General features: G+C 44.6%; 1 protein-coding gene across 1 annotated transcript in view; it reads left to right on the forward strand.

Moving 5' to 3' along the window:
- CTNNBL1 (catenin beta like 1) overlaps positions 1-21,961 on the forward strand; it is a 47,348-nt gene that overhangs the window by 11,588 nt on the left and 13,799 nt on the right. Inside the window, exons 5-11 of the mRNA XM_071446678.1 lie at positions 3,027-3,124; positions 5,320-5,413; positions 6,141-6,232; positions 8,790-8,862; positions 9,135-9,193; positions 9,854-10,002; positions 14,529-14,710. Of these exons, the coding sequence (XP_071302779.1) occupies positions 3,027-3,124; positions 5,320-5,413; positions 6,141-6,232; positions 8,790-8,862; positions 9,135-9,193; positions 9,854-10,002; positions 14,529-14,710 (747 nt within the window). The remainder of the gene's footprint in view (positions 1-3,026; positions 3,125-5,319; positions 5,414-6,140; positions 6,233-8,789; positions 8,863-9,134; positions 9,194-9,853; positions 10,003-14,528; positions 14,711-21,961) is intronic.

The following is a 21,961-nucleotide window of genomic DNA, read 5'->3' on the forward strand; positions in this document are numbered from 1 at the left end:
GCTCTTGTACCTCTGGAGCTCTGAGGGCATCTGAGAAGGAGCTTCCTATTTATGTAGTGTTGATCAAAACCAATGCCATTTTTTGAGTATCCTGGTGCCTTGATGCTTAGCTGTCAGCTGGGAGCTGGCACTATGCCCAGCTCACCACTGTGTAGTCTGTAAAAGCAGACCTCACACCTCTTTGCTTGTAAAATATTCTACAGCAGATTAAGCTGAAAAATTGTTACATGACTTGGGAGATTGCATGTCTGTGTCCTGAAAATATCTGTGGCTGGAGGGAGCAGTGAAGCCCTGTGGAAAGGGCACTGCGTGTCGATTTGGGACTCAGGCAATCCTTTTCCCATTTTTATTGATCCATGGCCTTAGGAAGGTAATTTATTATTTGCTTCTTTATGTGTAAAGCAGGAGATAACACTTACCAGCTTTCCTGAGGTGTTTTGGAATATACAATGTGAAAAGGCCTGTTAGTGCTGCATGTTGTGGTCTGATGCACAGATCTTGGATTTCTTTTTTAGCACTTTTCTTTATAGCACCATCTATTGAGAATTCATAATTCATTCTTTCTAAGTGGGTGCAGTGATCAGAAGCTAAAACCAAAACATAAATATTTTATTGCATGCCAGTTTATATTAGCGAGCACTGTGTTTGGGTATTTTGACTTGCATCAGGTGGAACCTTGATGTGGTGAATGCTAGTCCCTGCAACACAGTAAACCCCACAGCTTCCCTTATCCAAGATCTGCAAGGAAATGGCTCTCAAATAACTGTTAACAATTTATGTTGTACAGGGGGAAGCTCCTCCCATGCAAATCCAATTTCGTGGTTACTGTAGTTTAATTATTTATTTTATACCAGACACCACAGACTTGTTTGTACTATATGCTTTTATACTGAATTTCTCATTCATAGGGAAAAAAGGAACAGTGGGAATATTGACTGGGATAGCAGAGCTGTTTTCCAGATAAAGTGTACCAGAGTATAGCTTGCTTTATCCTGTCTGCCATGGAAAGCTTTGTGCTGGGATCACTGCTGCTGTCAAAGATTTGTCAGGGTTTCCAGTGTGAACTCTTTTTATTTGGTTTGCAACTTGCCTGTCAATGAATTTATGAGTAGGAATTTGGCCTGAGAACTGCAATTTTGGGAAAGATATATCTTGTGTTACAAAACTGCTGAAGTGTTTTGAGCTCCGTTGGAAGCAGAGGCTGCTGCTGCTCACATACAGGGTAGAAGCACTATTGAAATGAAGCATCTAGACATAAAACTGGATTGATACAGCTCAGGTTTTCGAATGATGTTTTGTTAAAACAAATGGGAAAATATTTTATAAAATGAGTACTGCAAGGAGAGAACTAAACAAATGGCTCTTCAGATGTGATTTAATTGTGGTGTCTTGAGTGACTAATGCAAGGAGACAAAAACAATGTCCAGGGGGAGCAAATAATCTGCTGAATGATTCATACAGTTTTACACAAAACATGTGAATGAAAGATGATCACCAACAAGATTTTATTAATGAAAGACATGAAAGCTTCAAGCGAGGCTTTATTTTACTATCTCCTAAATTTTATGGGACAGCTGATACTCTCACTGCAAGCCCCAGCAGAAACTTCCCAGACAGGAATGCCCTGCATGATGAACTCTGCTGAATTCTTTGCTGTGCACTCTCAAAAGAACTTGGTTCAGTTATCTTTGTAGCACTCAGGAGACAGCAGAAATCTTCAACTGATTCCTCCCTGAGCTTCCCCTCCCACGAGCTGATGAAACCCCATTCCCTCAATTTGTCCTCATCCATCCTGTATTAACCCCCAGACCACCTCAGTGGTCCTCTGCTCTCCCAAGCACAGTATGTCAAAGCCTCTCTTTTAGTGGGAGAGCCCAAAGCTGAACAAAATATTCTGCAAGTTGCTCCATGAGCGCCAAGCAGAAGATAAGAATTCCTTCTGTTGACTTGCTGGTTTTGCTCTTGCTGGTGCACTGTAGTGTGTGATTAGCCTTTGTCACTGGAGTGACACTCTGCTGAGGTGACACTTGCCTGAAGTGACATGCTGGTGACTCTCCTGCAGCTTGTCCAGCAGAAGGTCCAGGCTCTCTCTTGCAGAGTTTACCTCTCCAGGCAGCCCCAGTGAGGCTGAACCTCACTAAGAAAATACAGATGAAAATACTTTTCCTGTTGCTGCTTGTGTTTCTGAACAAATGCACAAATAGGAGACCTGGGAGCAGCTTTGTCAGCCTGGGCACTTGAGAGAGATCCATCACAGAGTGGTTATTTAGGACATTGAGACAACCACGTCTCCTGCTCTGCCCTTGGGACGCAGGCAGGATTGATCAGTGTGTCTGAGAGAATAGGGAAGTGGGTCTAATGAGCTGGAATACGTCTTGTCGTACAAGGGAGCTGTGCAGCAGGCAGGGGAGCTGTGTGTTATGCAGCCCAGAGTTAATGAGTGAAAATTGGGCTGGCAGAAGCTCTGCTGTTCCTGTGAGGGCTGTGGTTTGAGGAGTGTGCTGCCCTAATTGGGCTGGGCAGAGGGGGGTGATGCTCCTGCTGCTGGCGCTGCCCTCGTTAGGTGTGTGTGTGTGTATCAGGTTAGCAGGGCTATCACTGAGAGCACAATACCCAAATCACATTATTTTAACTCATTTCTCTTTGCATGTGTTCAGTCTTGACAATGCAAGATGGTGCCTCCTTAGACCAACTCCAGCATGTTTGAAAAAAATAAGTAACTACCATGAAGAAACAGTAAATTGCCTGATACAGTAAGCACAGAATCACATTTGTATTTATCATTCCTAATTGTTCAGATTCCCTAAGTTTAGCACTTCTGGGGAAGGTCTGCTGCAGTAGTCTGTGTGCTCTAGTGTCTGGTACCCTGTGCCCTGCTGCTGTGATTGTAATGCATTTTATCACCTCCCTGGTAATGTATTGCCAGCTGCTTTGGGGTCATGTCATGAACACATTGGCCTAAGAGCCATCTGCTATTGATACTAAATGCATTTGCCTCCCTGTTGGTTGTCCTTAACACCCAGTACATGTTTCCATAGCTGTGGTTGACTTGCTGCAAGAGCTCACTGATATTGATACTCTCCATGAGAGTGAAGAAGGAGCTGAAGTCCTCATAGATGCTCTTGTAAGTAGGAAACCCCAGATTATTTCAGTGCCTCAACATCTGCCTCAGCCCAGCAATGAGCACTGTCCCATCCTGCAGTTCGCAGCTGTGTCTGGGTGTCTTTGCTGCCAGCATTGTGATGGAGATAGCCAGGAGAAGCCTGTTCTGAACCTGAGACCATGATGGCTGTTTTTGATGAAATGCCAGAGTTTGGAGAGTGGGTGGTTGCACCATTTGCACATTGTTGCACCACTTCTTTTTTGGAAGGAGCACTGTCATATTGCAAAACTTGTGTAGGCTAGGGGATTTTTTGGTGCAGGGAAGGAGAATGAAGTAATAATATTTGTGGCTTGGATAGTGCCCCATTGAAAACAGGAGCTTTGTTTGCATTTCCCTTCTCTCCTGTGAAAAAGTGACCTGGGTTCACTAATGGAGAACTGAAGTTTGTTACCCAAAGGACAGTGATGCCCCTGTGATCTTTCAGTCTCACCTCTTGCACAGGAGACTGGTTGTCTTCTGCCCAGTAACTCTTGTTTCAAGCCTAAAAATCTGGGCTTGAACTGCAGTATCTGTTGGTGACGGTGGGTTTTTTTTTTTAACAAGAAGTAAAAACTTGAAAGTTTTCATGTAGCAGAGCAAATAAACTTTAAGGGTGGAGGAGGGTACAGAAGTAAGGATCTCTTTTGGCACAGAGAGTTAACCAACCCCGAAAATGACTTAGGTGGGTGGCAGATGCATTGGTTGGTGTTAAGTGTTCCTTGCACACTTAGCCCTCTGAGTGCCTCTCGGCCTCTCTGGGGGTGGATTTCTGCTTTTCCTGCTGTTTCTGGTGGATGCCTCCTGCTCCCCAGCTGCAGAAGGGGAATACAAACCCCCCAGAGAGGTGATGCCCAGCCAAACATGAGTTTTACAGCTCTGTCCTACCTTGGAGCTGGTGAATTGCTGCCTTTGAGCATTGCTATGGCTGTGTCTGTGTCTGCTTCTGTAACTATTGTGTTGAATTTGGAAGACAGGAAATTACAGTTTTTCTTTTGTTTGCTTTGTTTGGCTGCTCTGTTTTCTCCTACAATCCTTGTCCAGTCACTAGAATGTTACCTTCCAGAGGTTAATGACAGTGCCCAGAGCCCAGTTCCTCCAGCTGGCCTCTGGGCTGTTGTTAATTACTCTGCCTCCCTGGGGAGATTGCTGGGTGAAGGAAATGGGAGAGAGGAGCTGCTAGAGAAGATGTTTTCTATAAAATATGTGGAGAGGTAGTAAATCAAGTGAAGTTCTTTCTGTTTTCATTGTCACCAGCTCACTGATAATAGCCATGTTTAGAGGTTTCATTGTCCTGCTTGAAAGAAACAGGTCAGGCCTATCTTGGGAGAAATGTTTAGATATCTGCTTTTTAGATTACTTTTTTTTTTTTTTTTAAAGAAAGTAGGTAAAAGGTTGGAGGCTATCTGAAGATTGTTGCCTTGTTTTCTGCAGCAGCCCATATATGTGTTTTGTCCACATATTTGCTGGGCCCAAAGCTGGTTAAGACTGTTTGAATTGATAATGTTATTTTGTTTAACTGTTCCAAGCTCACATCCACAATGGAAAGTTTGCCAGAGTCAAGCTGGAACTCTTTCCAATTCCAGTTTTAAAGACTTATTTCGGGTGGGAGCTCTGTGATTCAGGGACTCCCCCCTGCCTCTCTAGTTTTCCTTAACTCATGGAAGTCAACTTGGTGCATTCATCTTGAGAGGATTTACCTGCAGGACTTCAGCTGGTGACAGTTCAACTCTTGGGTTTGGATCTGTGTGTGAGCATTGTTCTATCAGCTTTTTGTACCTGTTAGGTGGAAGGTCCAGCAGCAATGTAGGCAGGCAGCAGTGACCAGCTGTGACCAGCTGCTTGCAGAGCTGACAGTTCTCCTATCCACATTGGTTTGTGAGCCTCATGCTTCAGAATTCTGAGGGATTATTAATCAGGCTGGTTCAGGAAATAAGACTGTGACAAGGTGCATGTTTCCCTCGTGATGGTTTTCTGTTTAATCTGAAACACAGAAGTTGTTTCATTAATTAGGGAACACATAGTGACAGATTTACATGATGATTCCTTTGCTTCCTCTGAGATTTTACAGCAGGGTTGTTCTTGTCTTCTGGTCATGTCTGGCAGGGTCTTTCCTTTGTCTTCTTCTCTTCATTCTTGTTTCTTATCTCTTTATCTTTTCCATGACCCTGGGGATTTAGGTGGAGGGCCAGGTCGTGGCCTTGTTGGTGCAGAATTTAGAGCGCCTGGATGAAAGTGTGAAGGAGGAGGCTGATGGTGTCCACAACACCCTGGGTAAGTGGCTGCTGCACAGCCCAATGCTTCTTTCTGTGGTTTGTACCAAGGGGTGTGAGTTACCCCTTCCTTTCCCCCCTCCTCTTTTTCTCTTGGACTGCCAGCACTGCAGTACAGGATCTGGTACAGCTTTTCTTCAAGCACAGCTGGGAATCACTCGTCCCTGGAGCCAGAGTTTGTCTTTTGTCCCATGGCTGCATGAAAGGTGTCTCTTCCCAAACCAGCTGTGTTGGGAGGTGCAGATACATGGATCACTGCACTGCACCAGAGGAAATCACAGAACTGTTTGGGTTGGTAAAGCTCTCTAAGGTCACTGAGTCCAGCTCTTAACCCAGCACAGCCAAGGCCACCACGAAACCATGTCCCAAAGTGCCACATCTACACAACTTTTAAAAACCTCCAGGAAAGTGCTCCACTGTCCATGTATTTATTATGAACATATCTGTGAGCTATACTTTGTTTCTGTTTTAACAATATATTTAACTTTCAGGTAGTAAAACATTTGCAATTCATGGAAGGACATAAGTGGCCCTCTGCTGCCTGATCTTTGCGCAGCACAGAACCATTGCAGGGCGGTCCCACTGTTGGCAGTCACACCATCACCCCACTCCTTGCACTCCTTTGAGATTGTAATCTCCCAGGACTGTAAAAATGAGAGAGACTGGAAACATGAGATTTGTAATTTTTGCTGGGGAGAACCATCTGTTTTCTGTGTCTTTCTTGCCAGGAATCGTGGAGAACATGGCAGAGTTCAGGCCGGAGATGTGCACGGAGGCTGCACAGCAGGGCCTCATGCAGTGGCTGCTCAAGAGGCTGAAGGTGAGCTGGTTTCTCACTTCTACAGACCAGTTAGCACAAAAATTAGGTTAAGAAAAGCCAGTTGTGCTTGTGTGTCTTGTAGAAGCCCAGTTAAGGACAAAAAGTCATGGTTCAGGGTCAATGTCCTCAGCAGTTTTAGTTTAAAGAGACACACTTAGGTTTTGTCTTTATAAATGTCTTGCAGTAGAAATTGTCTCTTTTATCTTTTCATATGATTCATATATGTTGAATTTCCATGTGTGAGATCTGTAGGACTATGAAAGCTGACCAGTGAGAGGGGACACTAATATTAACCATTTTCTGGCCTTTGCTTCCCACATTTCTAACAATTTCTGAGTTTTAAGTGATGTCTGTGTTTAATTCCTGCTGGGAGTGGCTTTTGCTTTGAACTCAGCTAATTGCCTTTTAAATTAAAAGCTGCTTTTCATACTCTGCATCCTTTGACAGCAAGTTACATGCTTTAACTCTGTGTGAAAAAATGCCTAAACATTCACTGGAAAATGCTGTAGAAAAAGAATGGATAGTTCAGCTCTCTCATAGAAATAGTAAAGGAAATATAGCAAAGAAATTCTGACTGTTCTCTAACCTGTCAGTAAGGCATTAGCACTTCCATGCTTAAATGTGTGCATGATTAGAAAGCCTCTGAGTTGCAGAAATTCTCCATTAGCTGTGTAAGTGCAGGTACCCCTCTGTGCACTTCACATCCTTGTTAGCAGAAGTAATCTGTAATTTCTCACTACAGGTAGTAAGATAATTATGTTCTTTGCTTAAAAATAAAAAGTGAAGTTAATTTTAGTCTTGGCAGGTAGATACTGCTGCCTGCCTTGGAATTGCTGTGGCAGCTGAAAGACTGAAAAACTTGGGAAAGCAAAATAATCCCAGCTAGGATTCCTCTGCTTGGTGCCACAGAACATGAATGCTCAATGGCATTCCAAGCTTATGTAGGGTGTGTCTGATGTGTTCCTTGGCTGTGTTATCCCTGGATTTGGGATGTAGGATCTTGCCTGTACAGGGTTGTGGGTAGCTAACAAACCCCTCTCCAGGTGCTTTGGCTCTTGGCAGTGCTTGGTCTTGAATCTCTCTCCCTGACAGATGTGTTTGGGATTAACCCAGGATCTCAGCAGCTGGGTAGAGCTGCTGTGGAATGTCTCTGAGATAAGTTTTAAGATCAGGGTTCTGTCTGAGCAGTGATGAGGACATCTGGCACACAGCACAGAGCATGACTTTCTGTTTCCTGACAGCATTTCAGGTCTTATAATTGTATTGTGACTGTCAGAGCTGCATCAGAAAGCTCAGGTGGAGAGCCCATAGCTCACTTCTGCAAACACAAGCAGGGTTTGATGATGTGTGCAGTCTTAGGAGATCAGAATGTTGTTTCCCAGGATTTGCAGGGCAGCAGTTGGTCACCCCATGGCAGAAGCTGGCAGGGCTGTACAGCACTGAGCACCTTCCCCTCTCCCTCATGGTCTGCCTGGAGGTGTCACCTGGCTGCTGTAAATGCCATCCTCTGCACAGTGGTTGGGGATCTTTTGGAATGAAAAGCTTTATTTAAAGTCAATACTTGGTGGTGTTTGGGTTCTTCCTGCTTTACATGTTTCCATGTGTTGCCTAGTGCTTGCACACCATGCTTTGTTCCATGGCAGAAGGGTGGATGATTGGCCCAGCAGCCCTGCATAGGCAGGACTGTCCACCATGCTGCAGGGAGTTGTGTGTTTGGGGAAAGAACTGGGTGAGTTTTTAATTTTTGCTATGTTTTAAGCCTAGGACTTCTGCTTTTTCCCTTCTTGAACAGTGGAGTATAAATAGCTGGTAACTAATGATTTTTAAATTTGCTTTATTTTATGAATCTCTCAGTAAAACAGGTTGCATTATTATCTAATTGGTTAATGTTCAGTCTGTTTCTGTAGACGAAGCAGCTTTGGCAGCGTGCAAAAACATTGGATCCAGTTCAGAATCTACTCTAGGGATTTTTTTGGGGGTTCAAATTCAGCATTTTCATTTCATGATGACTTTTTTAGCATATTTGAAGATGGAGGGAATATCTGAAATGGAAGTTATGTGATTGTGCAGACAATGTTCTTCTGACTGTGACACTCTGATCCTCACAGGAAACTCTGGCAGTTACTACATGATGTTATTGGGATGTATGTTCTGAAATTCTGGTTTTGCTGACAGGCACTGACGTCCAGAACAGAGATGAGTGCCATGCACCCACTTAACATTGTGGAAAATATATCACAGGAAAGAGATTGTGTGTGGCAAACAACTGGAGACTGTTCTTAGGGGTTTTGAGCCAACTTGGCCCAACCTACTGATGTAGGACCATGTGAAGAATCACATTGGACCTTCTACATGTGTGCATGAACCCACATGTACCTCCTATCACCCCTGAATCAGAATTGTTACTGTTCTGTCACTGAGGAAAGCTGCAGAATTACTGCAGATGTGTTTTATTTTATGTGCTGCTCATACATTTGGTGATTTGATTAATGTGTTCTTCAAATCAATGAGATGCTGAGGGCCGTGCCCTGATGGGTCTCTTGTTCTTCCCCCACAGGCTAAGATGCCTTTTGATGCCAACAAGCTGTACTGCAGTGAGGTGCTGGCGATTCTGCTCCAGAATAATGATGGTGAGCCATGCCTGCCATATCTCTGTCAGTGAGGGCAGAATCCAGGCTTCTCTCAGATCACAGCAACCCTTTTCTGCCTCCAGCTCTCCTTTGCTGCCTTAACTCTCCCCCATGTGCTCCCTCATCTCCACCCTCTCTTTCTCTGCAGCTTTTGTGCTCTGTCAAGCTGTATTGATTTTGTTTGCTGATGTATCAGTGTTAGATGGCTGTAAAATCTGACACTTAGCTTCATTTTTCTCTCTCTTTTCCCCCTTCCCCCCACCTCCGTCTAGACAACAGAGAATTGCTTGGGGAGCTGGATGGGATCGATGTGCTGCTTCAGCAGTTATCTGTGAGTAATTCCCACATGCCTTCTCTTCCATCAGGAGACTGCTGGGCTGGGTGAGAAGAGTGGAAAATATCTGGGGTGCTGTCCTAGCAGTGCTTCATACTTGGTGAGGCATGGTCCCCAAATGCCTTTCATGTGGTGTGTCATCCATGGTCAGTGAGATAAATAAATCCCTTTTGTAAAGATGTTAATGCTGAGGTGCATGGAAGTTAAATTATTACAGTATAGTTTCATGGAGAGTTGGAGGTAGGCAGGAATTGGTCCATCCTCAGCATGCTGCACTCCAAGCACAGGGCTGCCCATGTTTGAGCTGGCTGAAGGCAGTGTGTTGCTAGCTCACCTCTGTTTCTTCAGGAAGTGCTGCCTGCAGCACCCTCAGGAATGAATTGTGTAGGAACCTGTGGTAATCAGGTTATTCACATACTTGAGTGTGAATTTGCCCTTCCCCTTGTGTATTATCCTTTAAACCCTGCACCAGGCTGTTGCACATTTGTGGGTGCACAGTGAGGGCAGCAAAGGGCAGCAGCTGCAGAGGATGCAGCAGTGACCTGTCCGTGGCTGACCCCTGTCAGGTGCTGGAGCTTTTGGTGCAAACTCTTCATGTGTGTTCTGCAACAGCACAGCCCAACATCTGGGGGTAATTTTGCTTTCTTTGTCCTTCAGGTGTTTAAACGACACAATCCAAGTACAGCAGAGGAACAGGAAATGATGGAGAACCTGTTTGACTCCCTTTGCTCCTGCCTAATGCTCAGCTCCAACCGTGATCGCTTCCTGAAGGGTGAGGGTCTGCAGCTGATGAACCTGATGCTCAGGTACCTCATTAGCCTTGTGATTTCCTTCCTGCTTTTGATGTGCCAATACATATTCCAGCTAGATATTTGTGGTTTTGTTTTAAAACTTTTGTGTTAGGATATTTGTCTGTCTTTTCTTTCTGTTTTTTTCCAGCAGGTAAGTAAGTTGGATTTTCTCAGACATGGAATCTCCACTCTTTGTTTTTATTTCCTAAGAACTGAGGTTACCACAGTGGCTGCTGGAAAGTTGCAGATCTTTCATCTGGGTGTCTGCCATAGAGAATGCTGTAGGTCAAGTAAACCCTCTGAGGATTTAAACAACCTCTGTGAGGGCAGGAGAGGACCTTAGGATGTCTCCAGGGAAAACATTTTTCCTTTTGTTCCCCAGCTCAGGCTCCGCTGTATTGTGTAGCCTCTGAGCTGCTGAATTTTTGTGGATGCTGATACAAAAATTACTTTTGTGAATGGGGCATAAGTTTGCATTTCTTGTGCTGTGCTTTGTCACACCCTGAATCTCTGGGGCTTCTCTGCTCTCTCTCCACTTTTCCTTGCTGGCCTGGCACCAGTTGTGTCTGCTGGGCTGTCTGGCTCCCCAGAGCTGCAGGAGGGCACAGCAGGCTCTGTCTGGCTGTCCCCAGAGTGCCAGGCTGTGTGCTGGTGAGTTAGCAAACACCAGCCAGGAATGCTGAGCTCCTGCAGCTCAGGGCTGGGGAATGTGTGGCAGCAGGGAACTGAATAAATAACCCAACATGGATTATTCAAATAGGAACACTGGATTTTCTTGAGGCTAATTAAGGAAAAGCTCCAAAACTAAGAACGGGAGGGAGGCCTCCCTCTGCCTGGAGTCCTAAGCTGCTAAACCAGCCTTGCAGAACTAATTAGTTGGAGTTCTTGTGCCATGTGGGTGGGATTCAGTATTTGGATTTTTAAGAGCTTTTTACCCATTTTTTGACTCTACTGTTTACCACTCTCTGCACAGGACTCCAGCTGGAAAATTATGACAAGAGCAAAATTTCTCCTTGGCAGCATTTTGCCCCCCATAGTAGTTGCAAAGGGGTTGGGAGGGACAAAGTCTGATAGACAGAGTTTCCAAGGCTTCAATCTGTGGATTCTACAGTTTGGGTGGGATTGGTAAAGTGACAGTGGAAAAAAACTAACAATTTACAGAATTTGTTCTAGAAGCTTCTGTCACTACTGTCCACAGGTATGTACTGTACTGACAGCTGATTATTTTATATTTTTTAAACTCTTCTAATCTAGTTGTAGTGCTTAGAAGCTCTCACAGTTGCTCAGTTTTTCTTGGACAGAGCAACTTAGGTGACCACAATCTATTGTTGTAAATAGGGAGTGAATGTGGATAGTTGTGATCTGAAGCTGTACATCTGTATCTTCTTGATACCTTCATGATAAACAGCAGAGAGCAGACATGCCTTTCAGTTGTGATTGACCACCTTGCCCACAAACAAGGCAGAGTATTTTTCTCTCCTGTTGGTGTCCTCTGAAGGCCGGGGGCAGAGATCTGTTATTTTTTGGTTTTACTTTGGAGGTGGTTAATCACTGTACCACAGCCTGTGTGCAGATGAAAGGACAAATAGGCAAAGTTGAAAGTGTATTGACACGATGTGAGATAGATAAGCTGTGTGAGAATAAAGATATCAGGCTTGAATCTCCATTACTGTCGTAGGGAACACAGCATTCTGTGTCTGGTGCTGCCCGATCCATCCAGCCAAGTCGTTCCATTATTGATGGTTGTGCACACACACCTGCAGAGAGCTGCAGCAGCTTTCAATGAGCATTTAATGTGCTCATGATATTCCTACAGATAGTCATGAGAACAGCATGGTTTCTGTTGTACTGAGCCTTAAAATGTGTAGCCAACAGCAAAAGGCAATGTTGTATCATTTGAACTTCTCCTGGTTTATGAGGGGTCAGTGATAATGCCTGAAAATGAGCCCAGTGTGGCTGATATGCCTTATGTGCATGTCCTGGACTTGTGCTGTGGTCTGGGACTTCAGCTGGCCCTGAAGGAATTGGGGCTTCACCAAGCAGGTGCATGGGACGTGAGCAGAGGGTCTGGGAGAAGAGCAGGTAAAGAGGGATGAAGTTGGTGACAGCAGGAGTGAAGGAGGAAATTTGGAAGTAGAATGAGAGCAAGGCTATATATAATTATTTAATTTACATCTTTGCACCAAGGGAAGCTTGTTTATTGTATGCACATCTTTATCAAAAACAAGGTGGTTTATCAAGGCAGCAGCCACCAGCAGAAAGTTTAGAAATGTCCCTTAGAATTAAATTAAATTTTCTTTTTAGTTCAGAAAGTACTTCTTAGTGCTCATTCCCTCAGTCTTGCCTTAGAAACCTAACTGCAGTTTAGCCAAAAGAGAGGAAAACAGGCTTGTGCTGTCAGCTCCTGGTGCACTGACAGGCAGTTATTGCTTTGGCTGTAGAGCTGTGTGGGGTTTGAGGAGATGCAGCCGTGTCACTCCCGGGGGATGTGTCAGGGACGTTCTCTGTTGCTCAGGGAAAATGATGTGTGGCTTTCCCAGCTATGAACTGAGGAGCATGTGTATGCACAGAGACAAATAGAGCCCAGGGAGCTGATGGGGACCTGCAGCACTTGGGCCACAAAATGTTCTGTCCTGCAGCTATGCTGGGACTTTTCTTGACCCTCAATAAAAGCTTTTGTCGCCTGTACAGAAAACAAGGTGAAACCAGGCAACTCCCTATGGCTCCCCAAAGCTTTTCTGTAGCTATTTCAGGCCAGATTTTTTTATGATTATTAAAATATTTTTATGTTTTCTTGTCCTGCTGTTCCTAATGGCCCCTGGAAACATAAGCTGTCTCTTTACTAAATCTTCTGGTTAATTAAATGGAACCATTTTATGCACACTTTCCCAGGAAATCTAGTGTTCTGCTTTTACTGGTATTTGGAAAGTTAAAGGCTGTGTTCTGCTAATGTGTAAAGTACAAATAATGTCAGCACCTCTTTAAAAAAAATGTATCAAAAGAATTGCCTCAGATGTAAAGGTGTTAAAAGGAGGAATACAATAGTCAGTGAATAAAGTTGTAATTCAGAGTTTCCATGAGCACTGAGGCCCCTCTGTATATGGTGATTCTCATGTTTGCTTGCCTGTGAATTAGTGTTCAGCTAAAAGTTCCTTCAATGAGCACAGATGAGACTAAGATAAACTGCTTGCCCTCTGGCAGAATAAATATTTCAAATAAAATCAACTCCAGACAGTCCAGGCAAGCAGCTATTGATCTCTAAAAGCCTGAACTTAAACCCAATGAATATTCCAGAGCTCAGCCCTGCACAGCCTTCCTAAATGCTGATCAATATGCAATTACTTCCCCTGAAAACATTTCTGGTGTCATCTGGCCTAAGGAGTACTTTATTTTTAGCTCTCTGTAGTGGGGATGAGGGGGTGCCAAACCACCCTCCTGCACAGCCCTTGATTGCTGGGGGAACTCAGGGTCCAGCTCCACACTCTGCCCTCCCACCATGGGGTCAGAAGTGCTGGGGCTGCACTGGGCAGGGTCAGTTTCTTTCAGGCTGATGTGTTCAGATATAGGTGTTTTAGTTTGCCTGTTGTTAGGGGGCTCATGAAGTCGGGTCTCTGCAGAGAAGTTGTTTTCCACAGCTCTCTGGAAGCTTTGAGGAGCTCTTGCTGATGGACATGGGGTCCTGGTGGCTCAGGAGATTGGCATGTGCTTGGGGTGAAAGGTGGTGAGCCTTGTGACTGTCCTGTCCTGGAGGGAATGTCCTCCTAGGCTGGCCTTTGGGGACACTGGTGGCTTATGTTCACCAAGCTCATGTTAGCTCCTACTGATACTCACTTGGTCTGGGCTGTATTATTGAGCAGTTTTTCAGTTCACTTTCAGTTCTCCCCTGGAAGGATTATAAATTCCTCTGGTTTGGTTTGTGAGGTACAGGGCAGCTGGAGATCCTTTTTTGGGCATCCCTGTGTTACTGGTTTGAGTTTCCACCATCAGCATTCTGAACTGGCATTAAAGCAGAACAGCCCAGAGTCTGTCAGCCTCCTTCCATTGTGTGGCTCCTGGTGATGGGATTTCATTGAAACTGACCCAGCTGTGCTCACCAAACTTACTCCTTTATTAAATTAAACTGTTATTAGATTGAAATCCTGATCTTTTTGGAGATAGTATTTACCTTTTGTATCCAACCCAGTCTCCCCTTCTGTTTTGTGTCACTGTTTGTAAAGGAGTGAGAAAAATACCTTCTTCAGTAGCCAAGAAATAAGAAAATAAAACCATGATAATAAAATACATAAAATGAAATAAAAATAGAAAATAAAAAGAAATAAAAGACATTAAAAAAGAAATAACCAAGACAACATTCTCAGCCACAGTTTTGAAAAGAGTTACTGTTCATACAATGTTTTGGCTCCTAGAAGAGAAATCTCGCTTAGAGTTTGTGTTCAGACTCTTCATCTTGTCCTTGTCGTGTTCCTTTCCTTGTCTCTTTAAAGCAGGGTGCTCCAAAGCTCCTCATGTCTCTGTACAATTTAATTTGCCTCTTTTCACAGAGAGAAGAAGATTTCCCGCAGCAGTGCCCTGAAGGTGCTGGACCATGCCATGATTGGACCTGAGGGCACAGACAACTGTCACAAGTTTGTCGACATCCTTGGGCTGAGAACCATCTTCCCTCTCTTCATGAAATCACCCAAAAAGATAAAGAAAGTTGGAACAACTGAAAAAGAACACGAAGGTAGGTGTGCTTCCAGATCCTTCTTATTGCAATGGAGAATGGACAGCCAGTGTCTGAAAAGTACCTGCAGGGAGGAGGGAAGGGCTCAGCACCCATCTTCACAGCTTTCAGCTCTGGGTGTCCAGCCTGCTGCTCCTGTCACAGCTGGCTGTTGAGGGCACGCTTGTCCTGCTTGTTTTGGTATCAGCAGCTCCTGGCAATTCCATTTCATGTGCTGTTAATAAGTTATTTTACTCCTGTAGAGTCTGTTGTTTGAAGCTCTTACTCTGATGCAAAACTCTTTTGAAAAGAGTAATGAGGCAACTACAAATGTCACCTCAAAAGCAGTGTTTTCATGGCTCTGAGCACTGAAGTGTGACTGGATGAACATCAGGCATTGCAGAAATAAACTGCATTGCTTTTGAAGTTACTTTTTTTTCCCCTTTTTATATTTTTAACTCTCTACCCTGGAAAACTGCTTTAACAGAGATCTGCTGTGGAATAAAGCTACTATTACTGTGGGACCTTACACTGAGCTGAATGGTCAGTCCCTCCTGCTCCTGGTAACACTGCCTTTCCCATTTTGTTGGGAAACAAAATAGACTATGGAAGAAACTTTAAATACTGCCAGTGATGCTTAAGGTTTTGTGCCAGTTCATTGCTCAGCTCAGTTCTACAGAGGGTGAATATTGTCAAAAGCTGAAGAGGTGTGAGTGGCTCTCACATATGCCTAGGATCCATCCTGAACTCCTGCAGCAAGCCAAGGGAAAGTGGAAGGAAATTGCAAAAACATGAGAGCTTGAAACCCAAATCCCCTGCTTTGGGACTGACCTGGCAGCTCAGGTGGGACTCAGGTGTTCTCCCAAGGCCAGGAGGGAGGTGCTGTCCCTGCAGAGCTCTCTGAGGCCCTGGCTGGGACTGAGCAGCTCCTTTCTCTGGCAGAGCTGCTGAGCTGGGCACAGCTGCTTGTTCTCCCTCCTGAGGACAAGGAATGGGCAGTGGCATGGCTGGACATGTGTGGCAGTGGCTGCTTTCCTGGCACAGGTGGAGAGCAGGGGCTCACCTGTCAGCCAACCCCAGAGCAATTCACACACCTGCTGACAGTTCTGGTCACTTTATCTGCCTTGTGTTGCTCATCTTGGATGGATAATGGTGAGGGGGAAATTGTGGTCTGGGGTTTATTCAACGGACTTGCTGAGCTAGGTTTGGTTTCTGTAGGTTATGTAATAAAATTGCAGGTTTATGTAATAAAATACACAGTTATGCTTCAATGGATTTAGGAGAAGTTTAGAAATTTTCATTTGCAGTGTGAAAGTGAAGTTTGTTTAATTCTTCTTATTGAGAGAAAGCTGGAATGGGAGGTTCTGGGTAGAGGTCTGAGTCTGTGGCTCATGCCAGTGACTTAATTTTTCAGTTTTGGAAAGTGAGCTAATCTCTGTCTCATCTGCTTCTTCTGGAGACTGCAGTTGATACCTGTGGGCAGTCCTGGCTGCTGTGAAGATTAGTCTGGAAAGCCCTGACAGGGTCAGTTCCTGACTATTTCTGTGATAGCATGAAAAGGCAATCTGGCCTCAGGAGAATAAAGTGATCCATGCAAACAGGCTTTGTATCACATCTCCGTCTCATTATCATGCTAAAGAAATGGAGAACATTAAGATGAGTCCAGAAATCAGTTCTATTAAAATAAACTCTCCCTAAAAGGCTGTGGTAGTAAGTCCAATTTTCTTTGTTTTGCATCAGTGGGCAGGTGAGTTCCTGAATTTCTAACGACAGGAGGTAATAGAGATGTTCAGCAGGGTTCCCTGGGGCCTGTCACGCCGTTGTCCTGACACGGTGTAAGCAGCACAGTGTGTGCTTTACTCTGCTCAGTGTTGCCCCAGCCATGCTCTAGCTGCTCCTGGGGGGACCCTGGCACAGGCTCCTGGGTGCCTCTGGCTTTAAGGGAAATGGTGCAGGTGTGGCACGATGGAACTGGTTCCCTCTGTGCTGTTCTGGTCCTAGGAACATGCTGCTTTTTGCTTATCTCTTTTTTTTTTATTGATCAAAAGGAACTCTCATGTTCAGTCTGCATCTTTTCTTATAAAAACTTTATCCTGTGTTCAATCTGTTTTAAAAAATTAATTAGAGCAATGTTGTATTAGGAGAGCTTTCATGTGAATGCCAAATGGAGGAAGAGATTCCTTTAAAGGATTCTTTGGAATGGCTTTGCAGCAGTGGCATCAGTATTTCTTTAAAGCAGCTCTGAGGAGCTGGGCTGTGCTTGCCCTCTCTGCATTGCTGCTGGGATGGTGTTGGGCTGGGCACCCCAGGCTGTGCTGTAAAGCACAAAATCCTCAGTGGGCTCTGAAACCTGGGCCCTAATTACAGCTGCCTAAAGGCCAGTCTTGCTAAAATGCTCCAGCACTGGGTGAGGCACCAAACAGCTCTGCTGAAGGGTTTGTCCTGCCTGTCCCTCTGTCCCTTTGTGTGCAGTGGCTGAAGTGGCACCAGGCTGGGGCTCCTGGCACCCACTGTGGCTCCAGGTACTTCACCTCTCCCAGGACCTCCAATGCTCAATTTCCAGAGCACCAAATCTTCTGCATCTGTCTGATGGTTGTAGGAAAATATCCCCTTGTCTTTATTTTATATCAGTGTTGCTATTTACATAAGAGATAGTCTATAAAACCATGTTTGTTTTATTGTCTCTAAGGCGGTATTCTGAATGTGACAAAATAATAAATACCCCAGTGAAAAAAAATCTCAATGTGACTTGCTGAGCTTTTATTTATTGCAGAAATTTATAATCCAAATTAAATTTGATAAAAGTAACTTCTCTGTAATGTATTTCTTCCTTTCTAAATGCTAGCATAAAGGTGTCAGTGCTGGTTAGATACATTTTAAACACTGTCAGTGTTTAAAAATTATTTTACTCTAGGGAGCCTGTGAACAATTTAAATCCAAACTGCACATATTTATGCTTTATGTACACTATGTAATTAGGAAAAAAGAAAGGGAAAATTTCTTAACCATCTTTATGGATGATCTGAGCCTGAAGATTGGGCCTGTGGTGTCTAACTGAGTGCACATTATCTACACTTGAATTTTGCCTGTGTTTGTACAGATCATTATATTAGGATATTAGATTTGGGAGAAAAACTCGTTGGAAGCAATTTCCCTTTTTCTGAGGCAGTGAAGCAACTCAAAGCAGAAATATTTTGCAGCTGAAGACAGAAATGGCTTAGAGTTTTCCTGTGTCTGTGGATTTGCAGTACTCATGTGAGTGCCCAGCTGGGTTGGACAGCCACAAAGAGAACCAGCCTGGCTGTGTAGGAGGTGTTGTGGTTGTGTATTGTGAGCTGGTTGAACAGCAGTGTCCCTTTAATGTCTGTGATTGCAGGGAGTGCACAGAAATCTGCCTCTGGGTGGTTCTTGGCATAAATAGAGGGTAAGATTTTAAATAACACTTGTGTTGTGGCTTTTGAAAAGTGGGAGTTGCTATATAAGCATCTACCTTCCAAAAACCTTCCTGCTGCAGAGCTGAGAGTTGGGGTGTCCCCCTGTCCATGAGGGTGCAGCAGCTCTCAGCACAGTCGAGTCACAGCATTGGATGCTGGTTTAAAATTCTTGAACAGTCTCAGTGAGCTAAAAATGGAGAAAACACACAAATTCCTCCTGAATTAGAGAGTCTGTAGTGAAGCAATCATAGCTGGCTCGACAGGCTGTATATCCTCCTGCTCTTTCTCAGAATGGTTATTTGCAGCCGAGTTTTGCTCACTTGGAGAGTGTAATGAACTATAAAAGGATGTTTGTCCAATTCATCTTCATTTAAAAGCCTTCTCTTGTCTTAGATGTCGGTTTTACTTAGGAATGCTTAATTTGATAACCTGAGAATTAGTTCAGCCAGTTTCCAAAGGAGAATTCCTATTGCTGGGGTGTTTTGCTTGTTTGCCCTCTGTCAATAACAAAGCCTCTTTTGGAGATCCTCAGCTACACCCTCCCTTTAAAAACAACAACAAAACCCATTTCTTAGTAAATATACTCTTAGTCCTTTGTGACATGCACTAAAGGCAGGCAGAGCCCTTGGAATGAATGTCTGCCTTAGAACCAGGTTCCCTGGGCGTGGGGAAGTGAAAAGGCAGCAGCAGAAACATGGCCTGATAAGGAGTTATTGGTATTAACTGAGCACCCTCTGCCAGCCAGCAGAAAATGTTTTTCTTTTGGTGGTCTTGAGGAGTGAGCACCCAGGGAAGGCATCAGTCTGTTTAAGCAGAACTTTATTATGCCAATTTGTTATTTCACCATCACCCTCCGACAGGAACCTGTGATTTGAGTGAGCCATGATGCTGAGAACAGAGTTAAATTTATCTCAATTAAAGTGAGCGTGCTCTGTTGCAAGAACATCAGAAAAATAAACTTTCTCAGTCAATAGAAAGAATTTTCTTTTACATTCAGCTTGATGACTGGATCCAGCTTACCAGGGCTGTTGCATGTGGAGCTTTTCCAACCCTCCCAGGCCCCCCTTCACCCATCCGTAAAATTGGTGTTTCTTGCTTGTTTTCAGTATTTTAAGATAAGATTTTTCTTGGCAAAATGCAGTGATACTTGAGTGGGTTACTCTTCTGAAAGGTAGATTATTAATGCACGTGGCAACAAGTCAGGTTATCCGATGCTACACCACTGGAATGGCATGTCCCAGTGCCACCTGTAATGCTGGCATGGACCAGTGGGCTCATCCAGGTTTCCCTGAAGCAGCCCTGAAGCCACAGAGTTGTGTGCCTAGGAGGGGTAGGACTATCTCAAAGAGCTGGCTTGCTTTTTTCTAGTATTTTCCTGCTTCTAATTAGAAACTACATTTTATTTTAAGTGTTCTTTACAAGACAGAAGCCTCTTAAATGTGTTCTGCTGGGTTCACCAGATCATCCTGCTTAGCCTCCAATGGGCTGCTGTCCCTGGCATCCAGAACTGCCCACTGTCCCCTTCCTGCAGGATGATGCTTGCCTCCTCTTCCTCACTGTTGAGCTTCCTCCCCTGCCAGGCAGATGTCCATTATAATGAGATGTAAAAAGAAAAAAAAAAAAAAGGCAGGGGGTGGGGATAATAAAGGCAGAGGAGTGTAGTGTTACAGCTTGATTTGACAGGACCTCCTGCTGTTGCAGCTGCCAGTGCCAGCCATGGAATAGATTAATCTGTATTCCAACACGCCGAGCTGAAGTCAAGATCGATCTAATTAGGGTGTTTTAAACACTGCTTGCATGCTGAAGTCTCTGTGCCTGTCTGGAGAGGGAAAGGCTCCCAAGAGCTTGAGGTGATGCTGGGCCAAGCAGGACCCTGGTGCTGCTGCAGGAAGCACATGGAATATGATCTCCTGGAGCCAGGGGTGTGTCTGGGATGGTGCCCTGCAGGATTGGGATGATGGGGAGTGGCAGGGCTTGCAGGTGAGCCAGCCATGGGGCAGCAGCAGTGCTACTGGTTGGTGGGAGAGAAGCCTTCCATCTTCCCCCATCCATGAATTTAGGGGATTTTTGGGATGTTTGCATGAAAAAAAGGTGTTCTTGATGTGTAGTAGCTGCCAGCTGGTACCTGTTATTTCTGTAGAGGCACCTTTATGGTGCTTCAGCACAGCTTGGTTTGGTGTTTGCCTCTCAAAGGAATCACATTTATTCATTCTTTGAAATAGGGCTCTTCTGCAACCTCTGCCTCTGGCCTTGTCTGTGCCCTCCCTGGAAGTGATGCCTTTTGTGCAGGGGATGTGGACTTTGGCTGAGTGTTACATTCCTATGGAGAAGCTCCCAGAATATTCCGTAGCAGGGAGGCTGCCTGTGGCTTCACCCTGGGGCAATGCACAGCTCATGGCCTCTGTCTGCACTGAGATCAAAGCCAGGCAGCTGCAGGTTCTGTGTTCTGGGGACTCAAAACAGCATCAGCTACTCACCATTTCCCAAAGGAGATCCAACCCTGAGTAAATATTGTGATTACAGCTTTTAAAATGTTGCCCATGTGAGATGGAGATTGGATCAGTCCATGGTAAAATGGTGAGACCCCCATCTGTGGGAACCTGCACCTGAAGGTTAGTGTTTCTCCCTTCCCATGGCTGTGCAAACACTTTAATCCACTGAATCATGGACTCAGCCTCTCATTCCATCAAGCTTTGTCCTCATTTTGGCCAGTGTCCTTGCCTGTGAATGTTGGTATTTATTGGGCCAGGACTTGCGTTATCAGGCATAACCTTGATTTTGGGGTGTGACATAAAACACACTAGTGTGTTATTTTTCAGGAAGCTGATAAAAAACCAGTTTAGATAGTTCAGAAATATTTCTGTAAAATATTTCTTTGAACATTTTGACTAGGCAACTGAATATTTCCTGTGTTTTCTGCAGTGATATGTTGAAAGAATAACCTTGTTCTCAAAACCTCTGTGTCAGCTCCTTTAGACTTGTCAGTAGTTTTAAAGATTTTATTGATAAAATGGATAAATATCTGCATACAACCACCAAAGCAAAAATGATGGCTAAAATACATTTCCTAGTAAAGGAATATTGGAAAAAAAGCAATGAAGATAGATCATTGGTGAGAATACTGCTACTAAAATGCTGCATCAACACTTCCAAAAAAAGAAGGTTGGGGGAAAAAGTAGTGTGACATACGGAATGCTGACTTATTCCTAAACCAGCAGAGCATATGTTGGCGTATATGGGGAAAAAATCCTTCATTTTCTTGAATGTCGTTCTCCTTAAGAAAATGAAAACTTGCCAGGACTTGAAGGTTTTTACAGTGCTTTTAATGTCAACAGTTAATTTGGTGTAGCTTTTTGTGGAGTAGCAGTTTGTGTGCAGTGGGAGCGTGCTCTGACACCCCCGGAGCCATTGTTCAGCCCCGTGGGGCTGTCGGAATGACGGAGCAGCCACACGGTGCGGCCGCCCGATAAACCTGTTATCTGCCTGCTCCTCCTGCCAGCCACGCTCCCAATCTCCTTGGAACATGAAAAATTGACACCACCTCAGGCAGAAATCTGTTTCGAAAAGGAAGCTCCATTTATAAGCAGCTAATGAAATGGGGGGTGTTGGTGTGCCTGTGCAGCCTCTCCTGGTGCTGCCCTTGTGCAGGATGCAGATAATCCGTGCAGCAGGGAGCACAGGCACCCTGGCCAGGCAGCCTGCATGCCTTCACCTTCCAGGGCCCAGGCAGTTGGGAACAGGAGTTCCCAGCAAACACTGGTTCTTTGTGCTGGACTGATCAATCAGGGCTGCTCGTGGCTCTGGGCTGGGCAGTGCTGAGGAAATGCATGGTGACAGC

This window comes from Agelaius tricolor, unplaced genomic scaffold, assembly GCF_023055355.1.
Source record: "Agelaius tricolor isolate 1412-34295 unplaced genomic scaffold, bAgeTri1.0.p SCAF_23, whole genome shotgun sequence".
Classification (NCBI taxonomy): domain Eukaryota; kingdom Metazoa; phylum Chordata; class Aves; order Passeriformes; family Icteridae; genus Agelaius; species Agelaius tricolor.